Source organism: Lolium perenne, chromosome 2 (assembly GCF_019359855.2).
Source record: "Lolium perenne isolate Kyuss_39 chromosome 2, Kyuss_2.0, whole genome shotgun sequence".
Classification (NCBI taxonomy): Eukaryota; Viridiplantae; Streptophyta; class Magnoliopsida; order Poales; family Poaceae; genus Lolium; species Lolium perenne.
In genome coordinates, this window is record NC_067245.2 from 3,024,917 (window position 1) to 3,050,666 (window position 25,750).

The 25,750-nt window shown below is 47.3% G+C and overlaps 3 protein-coding genes across 4 annotated transcripts; 1 reads left to right on the top strand and 2 right to left on the bottom strand.

Moving 5' to 3' along the window:
* The first annotated feature begins 1,497 nt into the window (after window positions 1-1,497).
* On the top strand, window positions 1,498-5,367 carry LOC127330933 (ATG8-interacting protein 1). The gene is made up of 3 exons (XM_051357012.2): window positions 1,498-1,649; window positions 2,572-3,281; window positions 4,990-5,367. The coding sequence occupies exons 2-3, from the start codon at window positions 2,590-2,592 to the stop codon at window positions 4,991-4,993; spliced, it is 696 nt and encodes a 231-aa protein (XP_051212972.1). The 5' UTR covers window positions 1,498-1,649; window positions 2,572-2,589; the 3' UTR covers window positions 4,994-5,367.
* Window positions 5,368-5,746: 379 nt separating this feature from the next.
* Window positions 5,747-9,603, bottom strand: LOC127330932 (uncharacterized). Of its 2 annotated transcripts, none has more exons than XM_051357011.1 (5): window positions 9,581-9,603; window positions 6,890-7,068; window positions 6,707-6,805; window positions 6,463-6,614; window positions 5,747-6,378 (listed from the first exon to the last, which is right to left on the bottom strand). In XM_051357011.1, exons 2-5 carry the CDS (start codon window positions 7,064-7,066, stop codon window positions 5,997-5,999), a joined length of 810 nt encoding a protein of 269 aa, XP_051212971.1. In that variant the 5' UTR covers window positions 7,067-7,068; window positions 9,581-9,603; the 3' UTR covers window positions 5,747-5,996. The 2 variants fall into 2 exon arrangements, with proteins under 2 accessions (XP_051212971.1, XP_051212970.1); XM_051357010.2 differs by lacking the exon at window positions 9,581-9,603 and adding an exon at window positions 8,180-8,318.
* A 4,596-nt stretch (window positions 9,604-14,199) lies between these two features.
* Window positions 14,200-15,654, bottom strand: LOC139835100 (uncharacterized). Its single transcript, XM_071825079.1, has one exon. The coding sequence runs from the start codon at window positions 15,652-15,654 to the stop codon at window positions 14,200-14,202; it is 1,455 nt and encodes a 484-aa protein (XP_071681180.1).
* Between the last annotated feature and the right edge of the window lie 10,096 nt (window positions 15,655-25,750).

The following is a 25,750-nucleotide window of genomic DNA, read 5'->3' on the forward strand; positions in this document are numbered from 1 at the left end:
TGCCGGAGTGGCAGAAATCTGAGGACGCGAACCGGATAGTTGCATGTATGGGAGTAAGAAGACCATTTACTTAAGGCTATGGTTGGGGAAACCTTAATGCTTTCTAGTATTTACGGATGTTTGCTAGCAAACCAATCATATAGTACTTGTAATCCCGGAGGGAGAGCATGTATATTTAGCCTCTCCTACATAGAAAGCTGCATCGAAGATATTGAACCCAAGATCCTCACTAATTGATCTTAGACAAAGCCACCACTATTACCACCGCCTTTCCACACTCATGGTACTGTTAGTTTAGTTTGTTTTATTGCTGCAGCATTAACATTTATTTCGTGTATTTTATTGTTCTGCAAAGTCACCTCTCATACCCGTTATCGCTCTAGTTTTATTTTCTAGATATTGCAAACGCTTAGTGTGCGTAGAGTTGTATGAGTGGTTGATAGAACTTGAGAGAATGTTTATCCTACCTTTAGCTCCTCGTTGGGTTCGACACTCTTACTTATCGAAAAGGCTACAAACGATTCCCTATACTTGTGGGATATCAGCCACCACACGGACCTCACACATCGCCGGCCACCCGTCGCGATGCCGTACGAGTCCAGCCTCAGGAAAGCACGCTGGGGAACAAAGTCTTCAAGACGACGATGCCAAGAGGGAAGCGACGTGGATCGACGCCGTCGTCCGGCCCTGCACAACACGGCCTAGGCTTTCGCCCAAAAACTATGCTCCGCGAGCGGAGGAGGTCGAAGGCTCCATGAAGGCCCCCAAGAGGATAGCGACATCCGCAGCTGCCGCGCCATCAGCTTTCGCTCGGAGCAGCCGAACCTCCGCACTCCCACGTTGCCGAACGGAGACGAGGGAGACCCACAACGCCGCCGGCCTGCGAACCACTGGCACAAGCACCTCCCACGCGGCGATGACGCCACACCACGTAGGACCACCAACCTCACCGCCGGCAGGAACCGACGGGCCAGATCGAACCGAGCCCTCCACGGTCAGATCTGGCACCTCGGGAAGCCGCCGCGACGAGCAACCAGCAGCAACCCGCCGACCACCACCCGCAGAGGAAGAAGCAGGGGAGAGGGGCCGCCACCCCGCCCACCCTCGCCGGATTGCAGCAGGGAGCCACCGCCAGAAATTCTATATCTTGCTTAAAATTCTATATCTTGCTATCAATCGATTGCTTGAAGGTCCACCGTATCTCTCTTCTTGGCGTTGAATCATGTAGCTTGTTATCATTCCCTCCTTCTTGACAAGTTCGTCGGTACTTCCACGTGTACATCTTCAACTGTATGCATGTCAGACATAAAGGAGGCACACTTTTTCCTTTTTTGCATTAAAAAATATCAAATATCAGAAGGTAAAATGTATCCCAATTTGGAAAAAATCCGACGATTTGCGAGATTCGTTGATCTTCCAAAAGAAAGTTGAGTTTTCAAATTCATTCGAATTTTCCGAGCTGTGGAAGGATGACATGTGGGGCAGGGTGGCGCAGGTTGGTGCATCAGCTCGAACCGCCGAGTCCACCACCCCACGGTTTGATCTCATCCTCTCTCTCTCTCTTCCCCACCGCCGCACGCCACCCCTCTCCTCCCGCCGGACTCGCCTCGCCTCCGCTCCGCCGGAGATCTCGTCGCCCCTTCTCCGTGGTAAGCCCCCGCCTCGCTCGCTCGCCCGCCCGCTCGGATCGATCGATCGATCGATTACCCCGCTCGGATCAACCTGCCCCCTCACCCCGAGCAGGGAGCCCGATTCCAAATCCGATCCAGGTCGGAGGGTCTCCGCTCCTGTCCCGCCCTGATCCCGAGGGTTGCGAGATCCACGCCCCTCCTGCACGGCTATCTTCGTTGGTCGGGCTGCTTAGATTTGGATGACTGCGACGAGACTTGCCCCATCCTCTATAGGCTTGCGCTGAGGTCGTTGCTGCCTGGCCGTTGTCTTCACCTTGCGCTCATTAATTCAGTAGAGCACTTAACTCACTCTAGTTTGTGTGTGTGTAATTCTGCCGTTTCTTCTTCTTCCTCCCGTCCTGTGTACTGCCCTACTACTTTGTTTCGTCCTGTACGAGGAGTAGATTCTTGCCCCCTTTGCTTCGCTGTACAATGGCAGTACGACTTATGCTCTATAATGTAAGCAAATTATATACTTGTGTTTATACCATGGCCGCAAGTCCAGAATCGCTCTTCGTGGATGCTACAATTACACCAGGGCTTGGAACCTCTTTACATTTGGATGGATAAGATTTTACCCCGTGATGATATACTGCTTGCGCGTCATCTTGTTTGCTGAGCGCCTGGCCGTGTTCCTCATGCTTGTGTGTGTGTGTCTTCACCTGCTATGAATTAGAAATGACTTAGATAGCTCTAGTTGGTCCATGCTTGTGTGTTCTATTCTTCGTAGAGGGATGAGTGAATTCTATCTCATCATTTGCTTCACCGGACATGGCCTAATAATCCCTAGTCTAATAGTACTTTCTGCGTGATGTAACCGGTTAATTACCTGACGTTTACACAATGGCACCACCACCGCTTCCCCGCAAGTCTGATACGCTTTGGTCCCTCTTATTTGCAGTGACCAGGTTTTGTGGGCATGTCTGACAACGAGAAGGATGCGGCGGAGGGGGGCAGCGCCGCCCGGGGCGCAGACTGGGAGGTGGTGACGCTCACGGCGTCGGCATACGCGGCGGCGCCAGGGCCTGGTGGGGGTCCTGTGGCAGAGGCGGAAGGCAAGGGCCACGGCGCAGGGTCTTCATCGGATGCACTGCTCATGTCTGACCACTTCGTGTTCCCTCCCAGCGAGCACGAGAACCTGCCCATTGAGACCGCCCTCGAGGAGGCCCCTGCTGGAGAGGACGTCCTGCAGGAAGAGAGTACCAGCGTGGAGGACACTGGTTTCAGGACTGTTGTGGGTGGCGCTGGGTCTGAGAGAGTCCTGTACTACGATGAGGGGAGGAACCTGTCGGCTGATGAGGCGGAGATGCTGGGCGAGCATGGTTCGTTCCGCGCCGAAGACGGCGGGCATGGCTCTGCTGTTCATGATGATGATGATGATTCCCAGGACAGGGCTAAGGTGACTCCAGACAGCAAGGGCCGATGCTCTGGTGGTGCCTCTGGCAAGTACTGGCTGAAGAAGCACATGGCGTGCCTTTATGACCAGGCCAAGGAGACCAACGCTCTCTGGTCTGTGGTGGTCGCGGCTGCCTTCGTCGGCCTTGTTATCTTGTGGCGCAAAGACAAGCTGCACATTGGCTGCCTTAAATGGCGCTCTAGCTCGGCAGTGAGGTATGCTGATTGTTGAGACATTGTTTACTTTGAAATATAATGCATGTTAAAACATAGGCATGAGTCAATATCCTATTGCATGTTTTCTAAAAGAATGTGTAGGGTCTACCTTTTCCCCTATTTTGTAGTGTATAGCTGTTACTGATTTGCATGACAGTGGCTTAGTTGGTGTGCACCGGCACCTGCACTCTCTCCCATCATGTTCTTCACGCGTAGTGTACTGTTGCTTCGAGCAGTAGATCCATTTTGTGCAGTAGCGTGTAGGCCACTCCTTATGTTATTCGCTACTTGATTTTGTCCCTGAAGACAGACTGAACTGGTTAAGTATATGCATCAATATCTTTTCTTTTTTAAGAAGCTAGTGGGGCGTAATATTTATTGAAGGTTTTTAGGAGATATACTGGGACATGGTTAGATTAGCATGTGGAAGAACTGTTGGGATAGTTCATTGCTCACGAAATTTTGGGCTATCACTTTTTGGTTTCAAACTAATTTTGATGTAGTAATAACTGGGGATCATGAAATAGTTAAATCCAACGGTACACAGTTTACATGTTATAAAAGAAAGTGGGCATGCTGTCTCAGAGAAGTGGGCATGTTCACCCATATTTATCATGTGTTAGTCTGCCTAAGTAGTGGATGCTATTTAAACGTGTTTGCAGAACTTATATGCAGTCACTAGATTGGTCATCCTAGTGGCAACCATCCTTCTAGTCTCAGCATTTTTACATCTCATCACTTCATTTTCTTTCAATTCGTCTACCTTTGAAAAATACATTTCACCTGCCTCAAAGTGCATCGATATCTTTTCCTTGTTAAGAAGTTAGTGTGACGGAGCTTTTATTGAAGTTTTTTTTTTACTGATAGTGGGGCATGGTTAAGATTGTGAAATTTCACTTTTGTATCATTTTGAACTTTGCAAATAGTGATAATTATGTATAATGAAAGGAGTTATTATCCAATATTAGTACAATTTAGTTACATAAATGTGGCTTCCTATCCTTTTTTAAAAGGACATGCCCTGATAGTGGCGGATGCTATTTCAGCCCTTTAAATATTAAGTTAGTTTACCACGGCAACATGCCTAATTTCGTTCTCCTGCAGTATTATTATACCCATGTGTTATCTTTATGTCATTCAACATGTTTGCTGTTGCATTTATGTTCTCAGTGTAATACTTTGTAGTATCATTCACTAAGCTTATGTGCAGTCACACAATTGGTCTTCCTAATATCCTATGAGGACCTTCTTGCCTTTATCTTTTTTACATCTCAAACCTTCTTTATCTATCAATGCATCGAAATGCAAGGCTTTTGCGTTTTCGCGAAAAAATCTTTTTACAACTCATCATTTAATTTTCTAAGTCCTCTACCCTGTAAAGATACATTTCATCCCGTAACAGTGATTGTTAGACTGTTTGCTTTGATGCAATGTTGCTTCAAAAGCAACATGATAGGGGTATATTACCTTGTTTCTTATATTCTAATTATGGTGGTTCACACTGATATTGAGAATACTCCCTCCGATCCATAATAAGTGGAGATTTTGTACTAATCTATTACAAAGTTTGTACTAAGTCACCGACACTTATTTTTAGATCGAAGGGAGTAATAGTTTGCAATATCCATTTGCAGTTTTGCACGTGTGTATCCAGGAATGATGAGTGTATTCTTATGTTCTGTTGCTAATTAGATATTTGTTCTGGCAGATGATGCTCCCCTGGGCTGCTTGGTCTGTTCGCCAAGGTCATCTTTATCAATTCACCCTCTGATGAGTTTCGCGGATCACCCTGGAGTTATAACAAAGAAGATGGCCATGGGCCATGCCAATATGATTGTGACAATGACGAAATGGATATATATCTAGTGTAATAATATGAAGTTTGACAGGGATTTGCTTGGGATGCCAAAAGTTTCTTGCTCTATTGTGCCATAGTACGGTTGCACTTTTCGATGTGGCACACTTTTTGATTTTGACAAATGGCTGTTGGAATGTGCAACTTCAAGCTGTGAAATCCATGAGAACCTTCATGTTCTTGTGCTCGAGAAATGAAACCTGGGAGTCTTGGTTTTATGATCCTTCCAAACACTGTCTTATGTGTGTTATTGTTTAGAGCGAGAATTGATACATAACCAGATATTATTTTTGCCCAGTGATAGCTGTCGGGTGACCGATTTGGGGGAGAATCCTGTCGCCTGCTGGATCGTTCGATTGGCCCATTGGATGGTATAGATATTCGAGATTTTTCTTTCTCTTTCGCATGTGGTGGACCCCAGTTAGACCCTCCTATGTGGTAGACCCGTCAACAAGAGTTGATAAAAATAATAATATATGTAGCAGCATTGCAACAGGAAGTTACAACAATAGACTAATCTATAAATTATGTGCTTCTACAGACACTCAAATATACTGCTTTATTGAGCACAGATTCCATATAACATTGCTTTCAAATTAAGATCCATATGACATTCCAAACAATAATCAATTGATATAAACTTAATCACTGTAAAATCAACATTTGTATTTACATTGGGAAGGCAGAATTTTTTATATATACTCCAGGCTATTCCAACAAACATACTTACTACAAGATTGACTACCTCCAAAATTCAGAACTTACATCTCAAAAAAAAAAAAACAGAACTTTACATAACCAGTCTCAAGCCTGTCAATAAACATATGTGATGCTATTGAATGCACCTAAAAGTAACTATCCTACGCGCCTATGTTGCCGAGCCAGAAGAATAAGGGGAACTGCACGATCGCCATGAATAGCAGGAAGTAGTGCTGCCGCGTCGAGTGCCTCTCACTGCCCCTTGTCTCCGCAAAGAGCACCCGCTTCATCGTCCTCACCAGGAATACCCCCATGCACAGGCTCATCCACGGTACCATCACGTAGTAGGAGTACGCCCACAGGAGCCTCGCGGCGATGGCGAGGGAGAGCCCCGCGAACAGGTACCCGCTGTAGGCCACCAGGTCAAGCAGTGGTACCTCGCCTCCGCCCATCGAGTAGAGCAGCCCTTTCAGGAACACGATCTGTAGGCCCCACCCGATCAGCCCCCTCGTGAACTGAAGGTTTATTGCTTCTGGAGTGAATCTGCATGGATGAATATCAATCAAAGTGCTTTAGGAACACCTGGTTTGAAGTGCTGCCTAAGAAAGTAGGAGAAAGAAAACTCACTTTCCCATGAAGCCTAATGTGAAGCCCGCGAGGACGATGAAGGTACCAAATGCCATGAAAGGGATGTACAGGTCTGGCGCATTTATGTCGTACATTGGAGGCTTGTAGGACAGCCGGCCACCCACAGGCTCACTTATCCTAGTCCAGTGCCCCTGAAATGGCATTGCAAATACTTCTATTTCAATATACTACAACAGATAGAAGAACAAGATAGATACTCAGTAAAGCTAGGAAGAAAATGTACCCTGTGAAGGAACGGAAACAATATGACTTTCAACTTGTTCCTGACATACTGATCATTGACATGGAAGTAATACTGTGGGTTGGAGAAGTATCTACTGATCTGCAAGAGCACAATCTACAGTTTAGAGATGGTACACGAGCGATTCGAACACACAGGATACAAGGTTCTTAGGAGGCTCCTTACATTGCTTTGCATGAATTCTGAGCTGGAGCCGAGGAACTTCTCCCCGTATAGTCCTAACCCAGTTTTAATTAGACCCGAGCCCGGGCCATAAAGTGTATTGTCGAACTGGCCAGGCTGAGGATTTGGCGGGGGCATCTGCATCCCAGGAGGATGGGGGTTCCTGTAGTTATCATACATGACTGCAAAGAAGAAGCAGAGTTAAAATAGAAGCCATGCCAAGTGGATAAGTAGACATATAGATATTAGCATGCAGTGAGGTCACAACAGACTGTGTGAGCATAACATAGGTTTTCTGGTACACTACTAGCGTGGTAAATTTCATTTGCTTAATCACTAGGCAGCTGATTCCTGGAGACTATTTAGAACCGCAAAGATCCCATTCCACAGTGCAATGTAAACAAGACAAATTACAAGGAAAACAGAGAAAATTTCAGACCATCCGGTATGTTTGCCGTACTTCTACATTACAGCTCGAAATCCAGCATCAGAAACGGCAAAATCTGGTACGACACCCTCGGTTTGTTTGCTCAACGATGGTATGAACAATAAGCAGACCCAGAACTGCTCAGCTCGGATGCCGATTAGAGCATCAACGGTCCGGTCGCTACCATGTCGTTGTTTTCCCTGTCTAACCCGCCTTGCATTCCATTTCCACCTAGGTGCTTCGCGTCTCGTCTGACCAATCAACCGAGTGTCCGGTATCTAATCACGCGGACAGCATCAGCTATCGACCGTCTGTAGAATTACAGAAACCTTGGTTGTCTCTCCACAATCTCTCTCTTCAACCTCACAAAAAATCAACACCGTTGTACATGCCCTAAGGAAAACGAGGTTCCCAGGTTTTATTGAGTACACGTAGTGAGCCCAACTTATTTGACGAGAATAATAAGCAGCAATTTCCCTAATATTATGCGTGTCCATGGGCAGGGAGATCCTTTGCCTCTCCGTTAGGAGGGAGGTTTGTCGTTCAGGTGTGGATTTGCCCACAGAAATTGGGCACAGCACTTGGGTGGTTCCCGCAACAAAACCGTCGGTGGAATTCGATGGGACCTACGAATCCTTGACGAGCTAGCGGCGGGACGCGGCGGGCGGGAGACGGGAATCGACAAACCTCCGATTGGCCGCTCGTGCCGCAGCAACGGACCTAGCCGATCGATGAGTGAGAGGTATCCGGTAGGCAGGGGCCGCCGAGCGGATGGCGGAACGGGGTCGGGATCTGGTAATAGTAATCCGGCCCGTTCACCGCACGCGATCGAGAAAAGGAGGAGGAGGAGGTCGGAGAAGGCTCACCGGTGGTTCAGGAGGGCGGCGCGAGCGGGCGGGCGGCGGACGGGGGCGGCCGGGAGCGGAGAGTTCCGTGGGCGGGCGGGCGGGCGGTGAGGAGTGCCGGCGAGGCGAGGATGGCACGCTTTGTGGACGGAAGTCGGGGTGGGAAAAAAGGGACAAAGGGAGGGAGGGTACACGCGGTTTGGTTTGGTTTGCCACGCGCTCCGCCCAATAGCAACGGCGCCGGGATACTTCTGCCGAGATGTTTGATTCGAACACAAGTTTTTTTTTTTCTTTTTTTGCGAAACGCAGTTCAGATGATCACATATACGCACCATACACTCACCCTTATGAACCACCTCTGAGAGACTGCGTCAAGAAAAACTTCATCCAACAGGCCCTTGCAGTCGACGGGAACGTGGCTTCCAACCGAAGAATGTTCCGGCTTAACAAGACAAAACCGAGGTTTAAACTCTGGGTGCCACTGCCACCGTCCTCTTAACCATCCAACTACAAATTGGTTCTCGCTCGAACCGAAATCAAACTGTGCATAGTGTCTCTTTTTCTTCTTCTTCCGAACAGGACTGGCATTGAAGAAGAAAAAGCAGCAAACAAACAGTACAATAAAGCAATGTAAGAAGAAATAATTTCTTTCTCTGGGCGGGCGGAGGCAATCTAAGGGCATGAGCAATGGAGGCAGCTGTCCAACTAGGCTTGGATAAAACTTTTGACATATGCATGCCATGTTATGGTCCCATTAATATGTCTTTCTCTTAAAAGCTGATTTGGTTTTTCTCTTTCTCTCTCACATTTTCCACTTTATGGCTGAAGAGGTTACCTCCTGATGAAGAGGCTGCCTCCTCATCCGAACCTAATTTGGACCACCCGAACCAAGATAAAGCTGCGACGCAACACCCCTAGGGCTATGCATTGGGCATGCCCTAAGGTATCTCCGTTGGAGCCTTTCTCTCTGACACACGTCTCTCTGAAATTTTCTACTGCATCTACCTTGATCTCCAGAGGCAATGGCAGAAACGAGGGATGCAGATTCAAACTTCCTTTTTCTTGCACACAAGGAGGGGCTTACACTTTGCAGAAATCACCTTGCAATAAACTAGAACAGAGCAATCCGGTACATGGGTGTCTCGTCGCCGGCGTCGCCGCCGAGGAACGAGGGCCAACTGCCCGGGAGCCCTCTTCCGACGAGAACCCGCGGCCGCGGTCCAAATTAGTAGTTTCCGATATATGGCACACAAACTATACCATCGGATTCATCTTTAAAAGAAGTATCCGATACTATGATTATTTTTTGATATATAGTATATCTTATGTTTTGTTGATCAAATTGGCAGTTAAATTTTTATCTGGAAATTCGTAATAGCCTTATAAACCAGTATGGAGGGGGAGGAGGTCGGCGAGGCTCACCGGTGGTTCGGGAGAACAACGCGCGTGGCGGGCGGGGGCAAGTTCGACCTAGGTTGGGTCGGGCCGGGCTGCCCATGCCACCGACTGATGGCCAAAAGAAAGCAGTCTACTACTAAAGGTTATTAGTAAAAGGGTAAATCGAAATAGCATAATTCCAAACAAACATCACTTGTATTCTAATTTAGATCCACTCGAAGGGATCAACCCTAATCCCGATACACGACGGGTGGCCGGAAGCACACCATTTGCACCAAGTCCCGACCGCGGCGGTGCCAACGCACACCGCGACGACGGCGGCCGCTCCGCCATCTAGAAAAGGCCATTTGCGTCCGGTCGGACCAAAAAATGCATCTGGTAACGTTGAGCGACCGTTTGCGTCCGGCTGGACCTAAAATGCGTCTGGTACACCCTCCAATTTGGCGACGCAAAGTGACCGGACCATCTGTGGCGACGCAAATCTGGTCCAAATATGCGCCTTGGATGCGTTTCCGCGAACTCTGCGCGGACACGCAAAGTGTCCGCTCACGTCTGGCGGACGTTTCGTCGGGCCCGTCTGGCAGTGACCCAGGTTCGATGCGTCTTCTCAGCGGCGCTGAGGCGTCGTTTCGGCAGTCTGTGGCCGCGTAAATGGCGATGCCTCGCAGGACACGCACCCGTCGCCTACCTCTGCGCACGAAGTAATGGTGATGTCACGCGTGCACCGGTTGTCGCCTGCATCCGGCCTATATAAACACGGGCACACGCATCTCATCTCCCACACTAAACCATAGACACCGCACAACCTCCACCGTAGCGCCGCTGCCGCTCAACCTCCACCTTTGCCACCATGAGCAGCGCCGCCGCGGCCAGGCTGTCGCGCCTCCACCTCCACCTCTGACTCCACCTCCGCCGGCCTCGAGCTCCGACGAGGAGTTCGACGACGACGACAACACCGACGACCCCCTCGACCCGGTCAGGGACGCCAATTTCCTGGCTGACGCGGAGAAGGAAGCAGAGGAGGAGCGGGCGGCCAACGCGGTGTTGGACGCCGAGATGGAACGCCACAGGCTGGAGGCCACCGCAGCCGCAGAGGACGACGACTCCGACATCTCATGGTCCTCCGATGACCCTGATGCGCCTACCTCGGAGGAGAAGGTGGCGGAGCAGAGGGCTCTTGTCGACTCCTTCGAGACGCTCAAGAAGGCCGATAACGCCGTGAACGAGACGCTGCGCCTGCGGCTGCTAGAGGACGCGGCGACGCATCGAGCTCTAGCGGCCGCACGGCAGGCGGCGGAGAAGCAGACGAGAGAGAGACGCGACGTACGGGGCCAGGCCGTCGGGCATCAAGTAGTCTAGGTTTCTTAAATATGTTGCAAATCAAAAAATGGACGCATGAAGCACATCTAGACGCAAACGGACACACGGCGAAAATATGTCCGCGGGGCGACTGAAACGGGCACTCGCGACCACTTTTAGACGTCCGCGCGAGTGTCCGTTTGCGTGGGCCCGTTGAAGATGCCCTAACACTGACGGCCTGCTGCACGAGGGTTGGGTGCGTATGAATCAACGAAGCAGCCAATGAGAGACCAACGGATAGACTAGTACTGTAAAATGTAGAAAAAAGGATTAACTAAAAATTAAGGTGCGCAATTTCGTCGTTCACGAAGAAGCGCTATAGCCCATACACGATACACGTGCTTAGAGATGACGGAGAAAACCAGCGGCGCTATGTTTCGTGGCGACGGAAAACCATCTGCTCTGGCCTCTGGGGTGGCGACTGATTTAGGCGTTTGCTTGATTAAAAATGAAAAGGCCGGGTTTGTGTCTACGTCTGCATTTTATTGGAACGTACGTAACGTAAAATAATAGTAATGTATAACATGGGTTGTTCAGCTAGTCACTCGGCTCCAACCTTGCTCCCACTTCATTTTCAGAAGCAGAAGCAACAAAAACGAACGAACGAACGAACACGGCCACTCATCCAAAGCCAGTGCGATTTGTGTCAACAACCTCCTCTCCTGCACCGCGAGTAACCGATTCTTCGTCTTGTTAATCTAGCTGGTTACTAAATCAGCTGACCCTTGACAGTAATGGAAGTCTCGTCGATCGGTGAGCGCTGAGCGGCTAGTGTCAGTCCGCCGCATGACATGCAGCAACATGGAACCGATGCTCGGCATGTGATCGTGCGCGCGAGAGCTAACGGGCGAAGATGCAGGTTCGACGAGATGGACAACTTTTTAAAGAGAAGGCCTAAGCCCAGCTTTATAGATAAAGCCAACACGGCAACCACCGATACAAGTCATACAATAACCAGTTCCATACAAGATAAGTCTTAAGAAACATGAAGATAGCCAACCCCCCTGGGTCCTAAGAAGAGGCAAATAGCTACGGAACAAAGAAGCGCTGCAACGGATACGATCCTCATCATGGAGTCCTGTCGCCTCTAGTCCGCGAGTATAGCCTCCGGACGTCGCCCACCGCCGTGTCCACCAGTGCCAGGTCCGTCGGTCTGACCAGAGCCCTCCAGTGCTGCATGTGAAGAAGCATATGATAGAAAGCATCAGCTGGGCAGCCAATCAATTTTCCCTCGATAGTTAGTTTGTTTCTAATGTTCCAAAGGGACCAGCATTGGGCCGCAAAAGTGAACCAAACTAGCCTACGCAAGGGGCCCGAAAGACCATTGGCCAACGCGATGAAATCCCCTGCCCCTGCAGGGTTCCAGTCGCACCGGAGAAGCTCCCTGACTCCGGCCCACATGAATCTAGCCATAGGACATAGGAAGAAGATGTGGTTGCAGTCCTCAGGTTCGTGGCAAAGCGAGCATAGACCATCCGAAGGTCCGCGCCTTTTGGCCACCTGAGCCGAGGAAGGAAGTCTGTTACGGATCAGTTGCCAGAGGAAGACTTTGATCTGGGTGGAACACGAGTGCGCCAAACTTCCTTGAAGCGGTAGTAGTCGCCCCCCGCGACAGGTGGAGGTAGGTCGAGTTGGTCGTGAAGCGACCAGAGGGCTCCAGGGACCAGGTGACAATATCCTCCTGGGTGGAGGGAAAAAGGGCGTGAACCTCCCTGCAAAGGTTGTCCCATTCCACCCGCTCAGCCATCCCAAGCTGGCGGCGGAACCCTATCCGCCACTCCCCATGCGCACCATCAATGACACGCGCGTCTTTGACGGTGGCGAAGGGGGACAAACAACAGCTGAACAGGCGTGGGAAGCGGGAGTGAAGAGGGCCCGCACCCATCCACCAGTCCAGCCAGAAGTAGGTGCGCTCACCATTGCGCACCTCATGCTTTGCCCCGATTTTGAAATACCATTTGATCTTCGAATGGAATTCCAAACCGGGAGCCATTGGTAGGGACTTCCCTCGAGAACAGGTCTCGCCCTCCCAAGTATTTGGCCCGGATAAGGTCCGCCCATAGACCCTCCTCATCTTGGTAGAGCTTCCAAATCCATTTGAGCATCAAGGAGATGTTCATGAGTTTGGTGTTCAGGATCCCCAGACCACCGAACGCTTTGGGCTTACAAACTGTAGCCCAGTCTACCATATGGTACTTCCGACGGTTACCGACTCCTTCCCAGAAGAATCGGGCGCGGTGTTTGTCCATCGCCTTGTGGGTGCCTTCGTGCAGTAAATACATGCTCATGGCAAACAAGGGAAGGCTGGTCAGACATGAGTTCGTCAGCTCTAGTTCGCCCGGCCGAGGCAAGGTAGAGGCCTTGCCAAGGGTCCACCCTATGACCAACTTTATCCGGGAGGAAGCCCCAATCCGCTACCCTAAGCGGACGATCGCTAATCGGCAAACCCAAGTAGCGGATAGGGAAGCTACCTAGTTTGCAGTTGAGGAGTTGGGCAATCCCAATCCGTGCCCCTTCTGTGACCCCTGTCAGCAGAACCTCGCTCTTGTCAAAATTGATCTTAAGGCCCGACATATTCTCAAAGCAAAGAAGAAGGGTCTTGAGATTAGCAATACCCAGCGGAGAGGGCTCAATGAGCACCAAGGTGTCGTCCGCGTATTGCAGGTGAGTCACTCCCCCTGGAATGAGGTGGTCAACCACTCCTCGAATGTGGCCTGCTGCAGATGCCCTGGAAAGCATCGCCGCAAAGCTGTCTACGAGGAAGTCGAAGAGGATGGGTGAGAGGGGGTCTCCCTGGCGCACACCCCTGGCGTTTCGGAAGAATGGTCCAATCTCTCCATTGACGTTAATCGCAGTTTGGCCACCCTTGACCAGTTGCATGAGTCGGTGAACCATCATGCCCGAGAAACCCTTACGGAGCAGAACTTCTTGGAGGAAGTCCCAGTTAACCCGATCAAAGGCTTTCTCGAAGTCAAGCTTAAGAAGCAAGCCCTCTTGCTTCTTAGAGTGGAGCTCATGGATAATCTCATGGAGGGCCAGAGCTCCCTCATGTAGGCATCGCCCCTGGATAAAAGCCGACTGTCCGCGGTCAATGGTCCTATGGGCAAGGGGAGCAAGTCTAATCGCGTAGGCCTTAGAAACAAATTTAAAGATAACGTTGATAAGGGCGATAGGTCTAAACTGTTTGATTTGGTCCGCACCCTTAACTTTCGGGATCAGGGAGATGATCCCAAAATTGAGGCGTGCGATGTCAACCCTCCCTAGGGCAAAGTCGTTCAGGATCTTCAGAATGGGCGCGCGGAGAGTCTCCCAGAATCTCTTGAAGAAGAGGACAGAAGGCCGTCCGGGCCGGGGGCCGAGTCGGGCTTCATGCCGTGAAGGACCTCGTCAAGCTCCTCGGCGGTAAAGGTGAGCTCCAGATCCCGGTTATCAATTTCCGAGATCCTGCCTTCGTCCTCCCGCAGGTTGTCGCCCGTGGCAAACCTCCTAGGTTCGCCCACCGAACCCATCAGGCCCTGGTAGAACTGGTAAATGTGTTCCATTAGGGCCTGTTGGTCATCGATCTCTCCCAGATCGGTCACAAGCCGGGGGATGGAGCACTTCCTCCTACGCCCATTCGCAATCGCGTGGAAGTAGGCCGTGCAAGAGTCCCCCTGCAGAGTCCAACGGAGGCGACTGCGTTGTCTCCAGTATTCCTCGTCGATCCTGTCCATGGAGATCAGCTGATCTTCGAGGTGATACCTGAGGGCCCAACCCTCTTCGTCAAGGCCTGGCCCATCAGCTTGACGATCCAGGTCTCCCACCTGCGCCAGAAGTGTGGCTCTGCGATCTCGCCGCGCCTTACCCAGGTTAGCTCCCCATCCTTTCAGGAATTGGCGGGAGTGGCGTGATGTGCATTGCCAAAGGTCAATGCAGCATCTGTGCGGACCCAGATCGAGGAGGAAGTGGGTGAGCTTGTCCCTCATCAGCTCAAGAAATCCCGGAACCTCAAACCACCAAGATTGGAAGAAGAACCGGGAGGTCCTCTGTGGTGCGTTCATGCCGTCGCATAGGAGGAGAGGAGTGTGATCTGAACCGATCCTAGTCAGGGCAGTGAGGGAACACAGAGGGAAGGCAGCCTCCCAAGCTGGGGATACCAAGACTCGGTCCAGAACGCAGCGGACAGGGTCTAGGCGCTTGTTGGTCCATGTGAACCGAGCCCCTGCTCGTTCAAGCTCTCTGAGCGCCATAGAAGCAATGGCCTCATTAAACTGAAGCATCCTTGCCCTATGGATGTTCCCGTTGTTTTTGTCCGCGCCACACCGGATTAGGTTGAAGTCGCCCCCTACCACCACCGGGTAAGGCGAGGCGTTGACGGCTTGGATGAGCTCCCCCAGGAACTCGTCCGTGCGGCGATGGTCGGCCGGCCCATAGACAAGGAAGAAAGTCCACCGTAGCCGGTTGTTACGCTGGAACACCGGAGCGGACAAGAAAAAGGAGCCGCTCTTCCAGGCCCCAACCTCGAAGGTATCATCATTGAAGCCAAGGAGCATTCCTCCCGAATGTCCGTCAGCCGGAACCCAATTCCAGACATATTGGCTACCAAACTCCAGGCTACGGAGCTCGGCGGTTGAGAAGTCCGCCTTGATAGTCTCCTGGAGACCGATGATGTCGCAGCGGTTGTGACGCAGGTAGTTTTTGAGCTGCGTGCGGCGACCCTGTTCGCCGAAGCCCCTAATGTTGTAGATTAGGGCTCTCATGGCTTGCCCTTTAGCTTCATCCCGCGCCCCTTGCGGGCCGTCAGCAGAGGTCGCGTGGAGCGCTTGCTCCGCGACATGCTACGAGTGATCCTGGCCGAGGAAGAACTGGCTTTCTCACAGTCCGCTTCCGCCGGGAGATCAAGCGCATTGGGAAGATCCGTACCCACGAGATGGACAACTGAAATGACGGCTGATCTGTGCGCCGAGCCTGAAACGTGTCGCACGGTGGCCATGCATGTTCGGAGAAGGAGATCGATGCTTGATTCGTTGTCAGGAGTTTGATGTCCCCAAGTCATGTCCACCGATGCACACCTTGCTTTTTTAGCCAACAAAATGTGGCGCTATTGATTATTAGGTAAGACAGAACAAAATGTGACACTGGTTCTTAACAACAAGAACCTGCTTCCATCCGAAAATCACACCGACGCTCTTGGAAGTCGGAAATTGTCATTTTTTTATATAATTGAATTTGCTTTAATATTCGTGCTGGCATATGAGTTGCACATGAGGTAAAACTTGTTTGTAACTGAAACTTAATAACGTTACATTGACTCTGAGATTTAGTTAAGTCTAAGTTGATTGAGATCTACATGTGCCTTTTTTTAATTCCAAAATCTAAAAAGGCAAAAGCTGAATAATACCTTGCTTTTTTTTTCGAAGGCCAATACAACGCGGCATTATACTTGCATACCAGACCACCTCGAAGTTGCGATGTGGCAACTTTACATCTAGCAGTTTCCAACCGCCGCCGCCGTTGCTTGGAAGATCAGCAGTTTGCCAATTCGTCCGCTCCATGCCTCCATGGGACTGGGCTCACATTCGCTCAGTATATTTTTCCTATGGAGTATTTTTTTCTGTTGGTAGGGTTGCCTCTCATGCTAAGGATGTGATTCACAACATTAATGACGGAAGTTTGTGTCATTATACTTCTATCCTTAGAGAAATAGATAGTAGAAAGAGAGTTTTTCTTTTCCTTTAGTTACTTTTGTTTTTGAAGGTAGAGAGAACAACCAAGACGCTCATAACCTGGTTCGTAATGTTCTGTATTTCTCGCATGACCGGATTAAGAGAGATAAGTTGCGTCGGTTGCCAACATGTTTGACTCGTTGAGCCATGGATCGACTCCAATGTACATGTGATGATTATTGAATAAAGGCCGTGTTTACTCCTAAAATAAGCATCTCTAACAAAGGATTGAACTTCTATGTTTTTTCTGGATAAATGAAATGTTTTAAATAAAGTTGATATGAAGATAACCTGGCATCTGCAATGGCGCAATGTTAAGAGTAGTTATGACATTAATATGTACCTGACCAATTTATTTAAAAAATAAGAAGAAGGGAAAAGAGTACGAATATTGTGTTCAAGAAGGAAACAACATCAACAACTACCCTAAGAACACACAAATTGTGACAAAGGTTTCCAAAAGCAGCGCCTCCATGAAAGGGAATGGCGCTCAAGCACTGCAATCACCAGTTCTAACCACTAAAGCTCAGATCAAGAGTTTTCACCCTTGAGAAGTAAGCTTGAGAAATCTCCTAGAAATTTATTTTAGAAGGGAATGACATAGGAGTTTTCACAAAATCATGACAAGACATATAGTTTTTTCACCCTGAAGCTTGAGGCCCGTTATTCAAAGAGCATTATCATACTGAAAGACACCCATGTTGACTACTGAAATGCGTAGCGGCACCTAGGCGCTAGTGATCCCTAATCACTGTAGCATTATGTATTTCGTACTGCCGTACCTCCAAAAATTCCAAATAACTTTTTTACATGTAGAGGATGCACGTATGTATGTGCGTGCCAAATTTCGTACGCAAATTCAAAATTATGTACCTTAGCGAAAAATTGACAAGTTTCAGATAAATAGTATGAAGGAATTTGACCCCTCCCAAAATTTCTATAACTTAAGGGTTGGACATCATGTAACTTAATGAAATTTCTAAGTATAGTCGAATTCGGGATTGTTCTAATCAGGTTCAACAGGACCAAGGTTTTGAAAAATCGATTAATATTGACTAGTGTAAGAACAAGCCAAGCTAACTAGTCTCTCTCGGATGGAAATCGTGTTGAAATCAAGTAAACTAAAATTTTCTTGTTTATTTGTGTGTGAGACTTCTTTTTTCAAAATTTGTTGGGAGCACTTGCATACACCACTTGATACCAAGCATATTGCATGCAAAGATAACAATTAATCAAATTTTGTATATTGATGTAATTATACTCCCTCTGTTCCATTCTATAGTGCCTATTGTTTTTTGGCACGGAAATTAGCGCAAGAGTATTTTGTACACAAGATCCCTAGCTGAACGATTTGAGATCAACGTAAAATTTGGGAAATCCATATCTTTCTAATTTACCATAACACTTTTGGGAGCTGAACGATTTGGGAGCTGAACGGGGAGGGGGTAATTGAAAAAAATCTAAGCTAAAACCTTATATTCTGAAACAAATGCCAAAAATCTATAGGCACTATAGAAAGGAATGGAGGGAGTATTTAGGTATTTTTTCATCAATGGGTATTTTGCGCTATAATTGAATCCAATGTAAGAAGACATATTTGACCACAATTTTTTTATATATAATCATTATAAAGTTATATAAATATGTTTACCTAATAATACACAATACACGAGAAAATGTTACTCCCTCCATTCCAAATTACTTTACTTAGATGCATCTAGACTCGGATGTATCTACACACTAAAATGCGTGTAGATAAATCTGAATCGATTAGTTTGGGACGGAGGAAGTATTAAGGTATTTATTAAATAGTATGCCTTAGAGATATTTTCATAAATACATATACACTATAGAGAATGTGCAATTGGCAAAAAATGATTGAAGAAGGAAACTTTTGTTTAAATTTAGCACAAGGCAAGAGTATTTTAAAATGCTTCATTGCAAATTGTACACAAAGTAACACTATAGCTAATATTTAGTAACATTTCAAGTTCTTTCGTTAAGTATCCCAAATAGGTAACATAGAATATACTCGTTAAGAATGTACAATAATAACTCTAAGTATGTAAAAGTACAAAAGTCTAGTATAAAGTCTGGTCCCTCTTAAATCCACTCAAAGCCTCCAGGATCGGCCCATTCGGTAGGACGTTTTGGACGGGATCAATCCCGATACATTGCAAATAATGTATATGTGTTTTTAAAATGGTACAAGCAACAGGGAGACATCTCTAAATCAGAATGAGATAGATATACTCTGCAAGTCATTTCCAGATGACACCGTCGCGTCCACACATTGGGAGCCTGGTTCAATAGTAATATACGATGCATGGTGGATTCACATTGCCGCTCCATCCTTTCGTTTCAAAACTTTTAAATGAGTTCAGAATCTCACCGGCGCAACTTATGAAGCACGGATGGCTAGCGATCCAAACTTTTCTCACTCAATGTGACGAAAAGCAACTAAAACCATCAATAGATAGTTTTTGTACTTTTTCAGGATTTTTAATGCACCTCCTAAGGACCCCGATAGAGATCACTATTCTTTCAGAGCCTTGATATTATGAAAGTCCCTAAAGCTAAAGAAATACGTGATGCACTAGTAGAAAAAGTGCACCAATACCGGTTCCAGAGGGCCTTTTGTATCGGTTGTCTAAGCCCCCCTCCCTTTGGTACCGGTTCCTGACGAACCGGTATTAAAGGGGCCTCCACGTGGGCACCCAGGAGAGCGCAGGGCTAGGGAGCTTTGGTACTGGTTTGTAATACGAACCGGTACCAAAGGTTGGCTGCCGCGGCAGAGAAAATGCATAAATCTCTGCCTCGGCAGATAATTCAGGATTTAGGGTTTTAGGAGGGGTTTAGGGGTATCAGATCGTTTCATATCGCGTCGATGCTCCATAAAAGCGTTTAGGTTTATGTAGTACATGAAGATCAAGGTGATACATATCAACTTGGTGCATATAATATAACACATGTAACTGCATAAGATCGACATTAAGTAGTACATGCAAGAAGAATGATCTTCATGCATATATAGTGGTACTCTCCGAGGCATACTCTATATCTATTACATTTAGCATAGTGGCACTCTCCGAGTCAAACTATATGTTACATGTACATGCATCTTCATTCATAGTGGTACTCTGCGAATGGTGGTATGACGTCCTGAAGGAAAAAATCGCGCCAATTCCTCGCCTATTGCTTTGAAGCGGTCCTCGATTGAGAGCTTGTTCCGCTTTCTTGCCAACTATAAAAGAATAAGATACAACTAAATACATGAGCTATGTGTGTGTGTGTATATATATATATATCAAATCACAATCAAACAATTATTACTGAAACTCAGCACAACTTATGGTAACAAAATAAATTTGTGAATATTATTTATGTACCTCTTTATTTCTTTCATTATTCATTTTCTCGCTGACAATTATTTGCATGTACTCGCAAACGTAGTATCCACAGAGATCATTCCCCTCTGGTTGTTGCGCGCATTTCTTTACAAGAATATAATTCAATCAAACAATAATCAAGTATGATAAAGGTGTGTGGATCTAAGTAGTACTACTTACTTTGTTCGCACGCCATGTCACCTTCGGTGGCCATTCACGGGACTTATCTTCCTTGATGATAGTTTCCCATACGCTGCCCGACAAAAGAAAATGCATAAAAGAGTTATCAATTAGTTGATATCAGGAAATTAACGAAAAAACCCGATAAGAATTAAAATTACCTTTTGAGCATAAGAAAACAAGACTTGTATAGTATAGGCTCTTTGGTTAGTGAGTCAAAGACTTCAACTTCTCCATCGTACATTTTGATGACGACAAGAATAAAGTGAAACCTGCACACGTTTAAATATGTAGTGTCATATATATAAGTCATCAGTTAAAATTTTAACATATGGTGAGCAAAATAGAATGTATTATAAGATAGTAAGACTCACTGGAAGTTGTAAGGCCAAAGTATTATCCTTTTATCACGTTGTCACTTAAAAAACCTTGGCAAAGTCTCCGGTGTATCCCTGTTATAGACGGGTTCTTCTATGGTTCTAACATGCATTGTGTCCGGATCGATGAACCCAATGTCCGTGATTTCAGCCCTTTTGCATTCGAGCATCTTCGATCTGCATAATGTAGCGCACAAAAGATTATAATTTGCAGACAATGAACGAGCTGAGCTAAAGACTTCTCAAATTACTTAAATAAATCACTTACAGACAATAGCAACTGATGATACATTTGTCGAGGGCCCGGAGATTGTATAACTGGAAAAGCTCGCAGAAGTCAACGTTCACAGAGTATTCTTGGAAGTAGTGCTTTTCCTTAACTCGCACCATGATAGTCTCGATCCCTCTCTTTGAGGCATTAAGGTACCACGAATGCAAGTTACACATACATGTTGGTAGCATCCTGAGATTCTCGACCAAATATTTCCCTTAAACAAATTTATATGCTACTTCAGCGATGGCGTAATCGGTTGTGTTTTGTCGAGAACTTTGAACGGCCTTCTCGTCAAACACCTTGAGAGGGGGGGGGGGGCGATTGAACGGGTTGTTGTCCGAGCTGGTAGACTTGTTGTTTCTATTTCTTTTCTATTTCTTTTTTTCTATTTATTTTCTATTTCTTTTCTGTATATTTTCTATTTCTATTTCTATTCTTTACTCCCGCCACGACGCCATCCGCGTGGGAAAGTTTCCCGCCCGACGTCGCGTGGGAAACTTTCCCGCCACGACGCCGCTCGTGGGAGGAAAAGGGCGGGAATAAAATTTTATTACGATTGAACTCGAATTAAAAGTACATAGCTAAACTGAAAATTAAGATACTTCGCCAGATTCGAATGTTGGAGTCATTCAGTCATAGTCGTGCCTAGTCCTATAAACGTCGCCATTGTAGTCGTCATAGTCGCCGATGTCATCATCGCTGGCATCGGGGTCGCGGTAGTCGAACCTCGGCGGGTGAGCACGCGTTGGTTGGGACTGAGTGTAGAGCAGGCGGGGGCCACGGTAGGCCATGACACTCTGGAGAGTCCGGTCGCACCACCACAGCCGATGGCCGGCCTCGTTGAAGTTCGAACGAGGCGGGCCGTCCTCCTCGTGTCTGGCAAGCGCACTCTCACGCCGATTGATGAAGAAGCTTCCCCAAGCCGGGCTGTAGTCGGGATGCCACTGGGGATTCCTCCGTTGCTCTGACGTGAGCTCGTAGTAGTAGTGGTTCGTGATGGCCATCTCGCGTGCCACACCTAGAGGGACATGAGGAACCAGTACGCCTCCGATGCACAGCAACCAGCCGGTCGAGACGCGGTAGCCCGGCGGGCAGGGGTAGTTCGAGGCGCAAAGCGCCTCTGTCTCCTGGGGGTTAGAGATACGATGGAAGCCATAAGAGAGAGTGATGAGAGGTTTGCAGATATGAGTCTAGATGTGATATGTAAATGGAAGCCAAGCCTACATATATATAGTGATAAAATGGCGGGAAGACGGAGGCGGGAAGACGGAGGCGGGAACCAGTGGAAAGCGCGGGAAGATGGGGGGTCTTATCTGGGGGAGGCTTATCTAGGAGGGCCTTATCTGGGGCGTTTAGTACTGGCTGGTGGGTGCAACCGAGACTAAAGTTGTCGGCAGGAAAAGGACGCGTGGGTAACCTTTAGTACCGGCTCGTGGGTGCAATCGGGACTAAAGTTGTCGGCAGGATAAGGACGGGTGGGTAATTAACCTTTAGTACCGGCTCGTGGGTGCAACTGGGACTAAAGATGTCGGCAGGATAAGGACGCGTGGGTGGACGCACTGCTCGATGAGATAAAGCATGGAGCGCACGACGCCCTGTCAGAGGAACAAGACAAAGCAGAAGCGACGCCGTGCCTATAAAAGGAACACCGATACGCCTTGACAAGCAGATGAACAAGCAGATCAACAAGCAGGTAGGGAGAGTTTCATCCCCATGGATGGAGGAAAGGGTTGGGAAATCTCCCGTGGCGCAGCTTCTCGAAGATGTCGTTGGTGCACACGCCCTACGACATCTTCGGAAGCTGCGCCTCAGAAAAATTTCCTTGCAAGCCCGTGAAAGACTCCATCTACTCTAATAGTAATGGGGAAAGGGTTGGGAAATCTCCCGTGGCGCAGTGATACGCGTACAGCACGCGTCCGTTGGGAACCCCAAGAGGAAGGTGTGATGCGTACAGCGGCAAGTTTTCCCTCAGTATGAAACCAAGGTTTATCGAACCAGTAGGAGCCAAGAAGCACGTTGAAGGTTGATGGCGGCGAGATGTAGTGCGGCGCAACACCAGGGATTCCGGCGCCAACGTGGAACCTGCACAACACAACCAAAGTACTTTGCCCCAACGAAACAGTGAGGTTGTCAATCTCACCGGCTTGCTGTAACAAAGGATTAGATGTATAGTGTGGATGATGATTGTTTGCAGAGAACAGTAGAACAATTGCAGTAGATTGTATTTCAGATGTAAAGAATAGGACCGGGGTCCACAGTTCACTAGAGGTGTCTCTCCCATAAGATAAATAGCATGTTGGGTGAACAAATTACAGTTGGGCAATTGACAAATAGAGAGGGCATGACCATGCACATACATGATATGATGAGTATTGTGAGATTTAATTGGGCATTACGACAAAGTACATAGACCGCTATCCAGCATGCATCTATGCCTAAAAAGTCCACCTTCAAGTTATCATCCAAACCCCTTCCAGTATTAAGTTGAAAACAACAGACAATTGCATTAAGTATGGTGCGTAATGTAATCAATAACTACATCCTCGGACATAGCATCAATGTTTTATCCCTAGTGGCAACAGCACATCCATAATCTTAGAGGTTTCTCTCACTCCCCCAGATTCACGGAGACATGAACCCACTATCGAGCATAAATACTCCCTCTTGGAGTTACTAGCATCAACTTGGCCAGAGCCTCTACTAATAACGGAGAGCATGCAAGATCATAAACAACACATAGATATAAATTGATAATCAACATAACATAGTATTCCCTATTCATCGGATCCCAACAAACACAACATATAGCATTACAGATAGATGATCTTGATCATGTTCGGCAGCTCACAAGATCCGACAATGAAGCACATAAGGAGAAGACAACCATCTAGCTACTGCTATGGACCCATAGTCCAGGGGTAGACTACTCACTCATCACTCCGGAGGCGACCATGGCGGCATAGAGTCCTCCGGGAGATGAATTCCCTCTCCGGCAGGGTGCCGGAGGCGATCTCCTGAATCCCCCGAGATGGGATTGGCGGCGGCGGCGTCTCTGGAAGGTTTTCCGTATCGTGGCTCTCGGTACTGGGGGTTTCGCGACGAAGGCTATTTGTAGGCGGAAGGGCAGGTCAAGGGGCGTCACGAGGGGCCCACACCATAGGTCGGCGCGGCCAGGGCTTGGGCCGCGCCGCCCTATCATCTGGCCGCCTCGTGGCCCCACTTCGTTAGCTCTCCGGTCTTCTGGAAGCTTCGTGTGAAAATAGGCCCCTGGGCGTTGATTTCGTCCAATTCCGAGAATATTTCCTTACTAGGATTTCTGAAACCAAAAACAACAGAAAACAGCAACTGGCTCTTCGACATCTCGTTAATAGGTTAGTTCCAGAAAATGCATAAATATGACATAAAGTATGCATAAAACATGTAGATATCATCAATAATGTGGCATAGAACATAAGAAATTATCGATACGTCGGAGACGTATCAGCATCCCCAAGCTTAGTTTCTTCTCGTCCCGAGCAGGTAAACGATAACAAAGATAATTTCTGGAGTGACATGCCATCATAACCTTGATCATACTATTGTAAGCATATGTAATGAATGCAGCGATCCAAATAATGTAAATGACATGAGTAAACAACTGAATCATATAGCAAAGACTTTTCATGAATAGTACTTCAAGACAAGCATCAATAAGTCTTGCATAAGAGTTAACTCATAAAGCAATAATTCAAAGTAAAGGTATTGAAGCAACACAAAGGAAGATTGAAGTTTCAGCGGTTGCTTTCAACTTATAACATGTATATCTCATGGATATTGTCAATGTAAAGTAATATAACAAGTGCAATATGCAAGTATGTAGGAATCAATGCACAGTTCACACAAGTGTTTGCTTCTTGAGGTGGAGAGAGATAGGCGAACTGACTCAACATAAAAGTAAAAGAAAGGTCCTTCAAAGAGGAAAGCATCGATTGCTATATTTGTGCTAGAGCTTTGGTTTTGAAAACAAGAAACAATTTTGTCAACGGTAGTAATAAAGCATATGTGTTATGTAAATTATATCTTACAAGTTGCAAGCCTCATGCATAGTATACTAATAGTGCCCGCACCTTGTCCTAATTAGCTCGGATTACCTGGATTATCATCGCAATGCACATGTTTTAACCAAGTGTCACAAAGGGGTACCTCTATGCCGCCTGTACAAAGGTCTAAGGAGAAAGCTCGCATCGGATTTCTCGCTATTGATTATTCTCAACTTAGACATCCATACCGGGACAACATAGGCAACAGATAATGGACTCCTCTTTTATGCATAAGCATGTAGCAACAATTAATTTTCTCATATGAGATTGAGGATATTTGTCCAAAACTGAAACTTCCACCATGGATCATAGCTTTAGTTAGCGGCCCAATGTTCTTCTCTAACATTATGCAATGCTCTAACCATTTTGGTGGTAAATCTCCCTTACTTCAGACAAGACGAACATGCATAGCAACTCACATGATATTCAACAAAGAGTAGTTGATGGCGTCCCCAGGAACATGGTTATCGCACAACAAGCAACTTAATAAGAGATAAAGTGCATAAGTACATATTCAATACCACAATAGTTTTTAAGCTATTTGTCCCATGAGCTATATATTGTAAAGGTAGAGGATAGAAATTTAAAGGTAGCACTCAAGCAATTTACTTTGGAATGGCGGAGAAATACCATGTAGTAGGTAGGTATGGTGGACACAAATGGCATAGTGGTTGGCTCAAGGATTTTGGATGCATGAGAAGTATTCCCTCTCGATACAAGGTTTAGGCTAGCAAGGTTATTTGAAACAAACACAAGGATGAAGCGGTGCAGCAAAACTCACATAAAAGACATATTGTAAACATTATAAGACTCTACACCATCTTCCTTGTT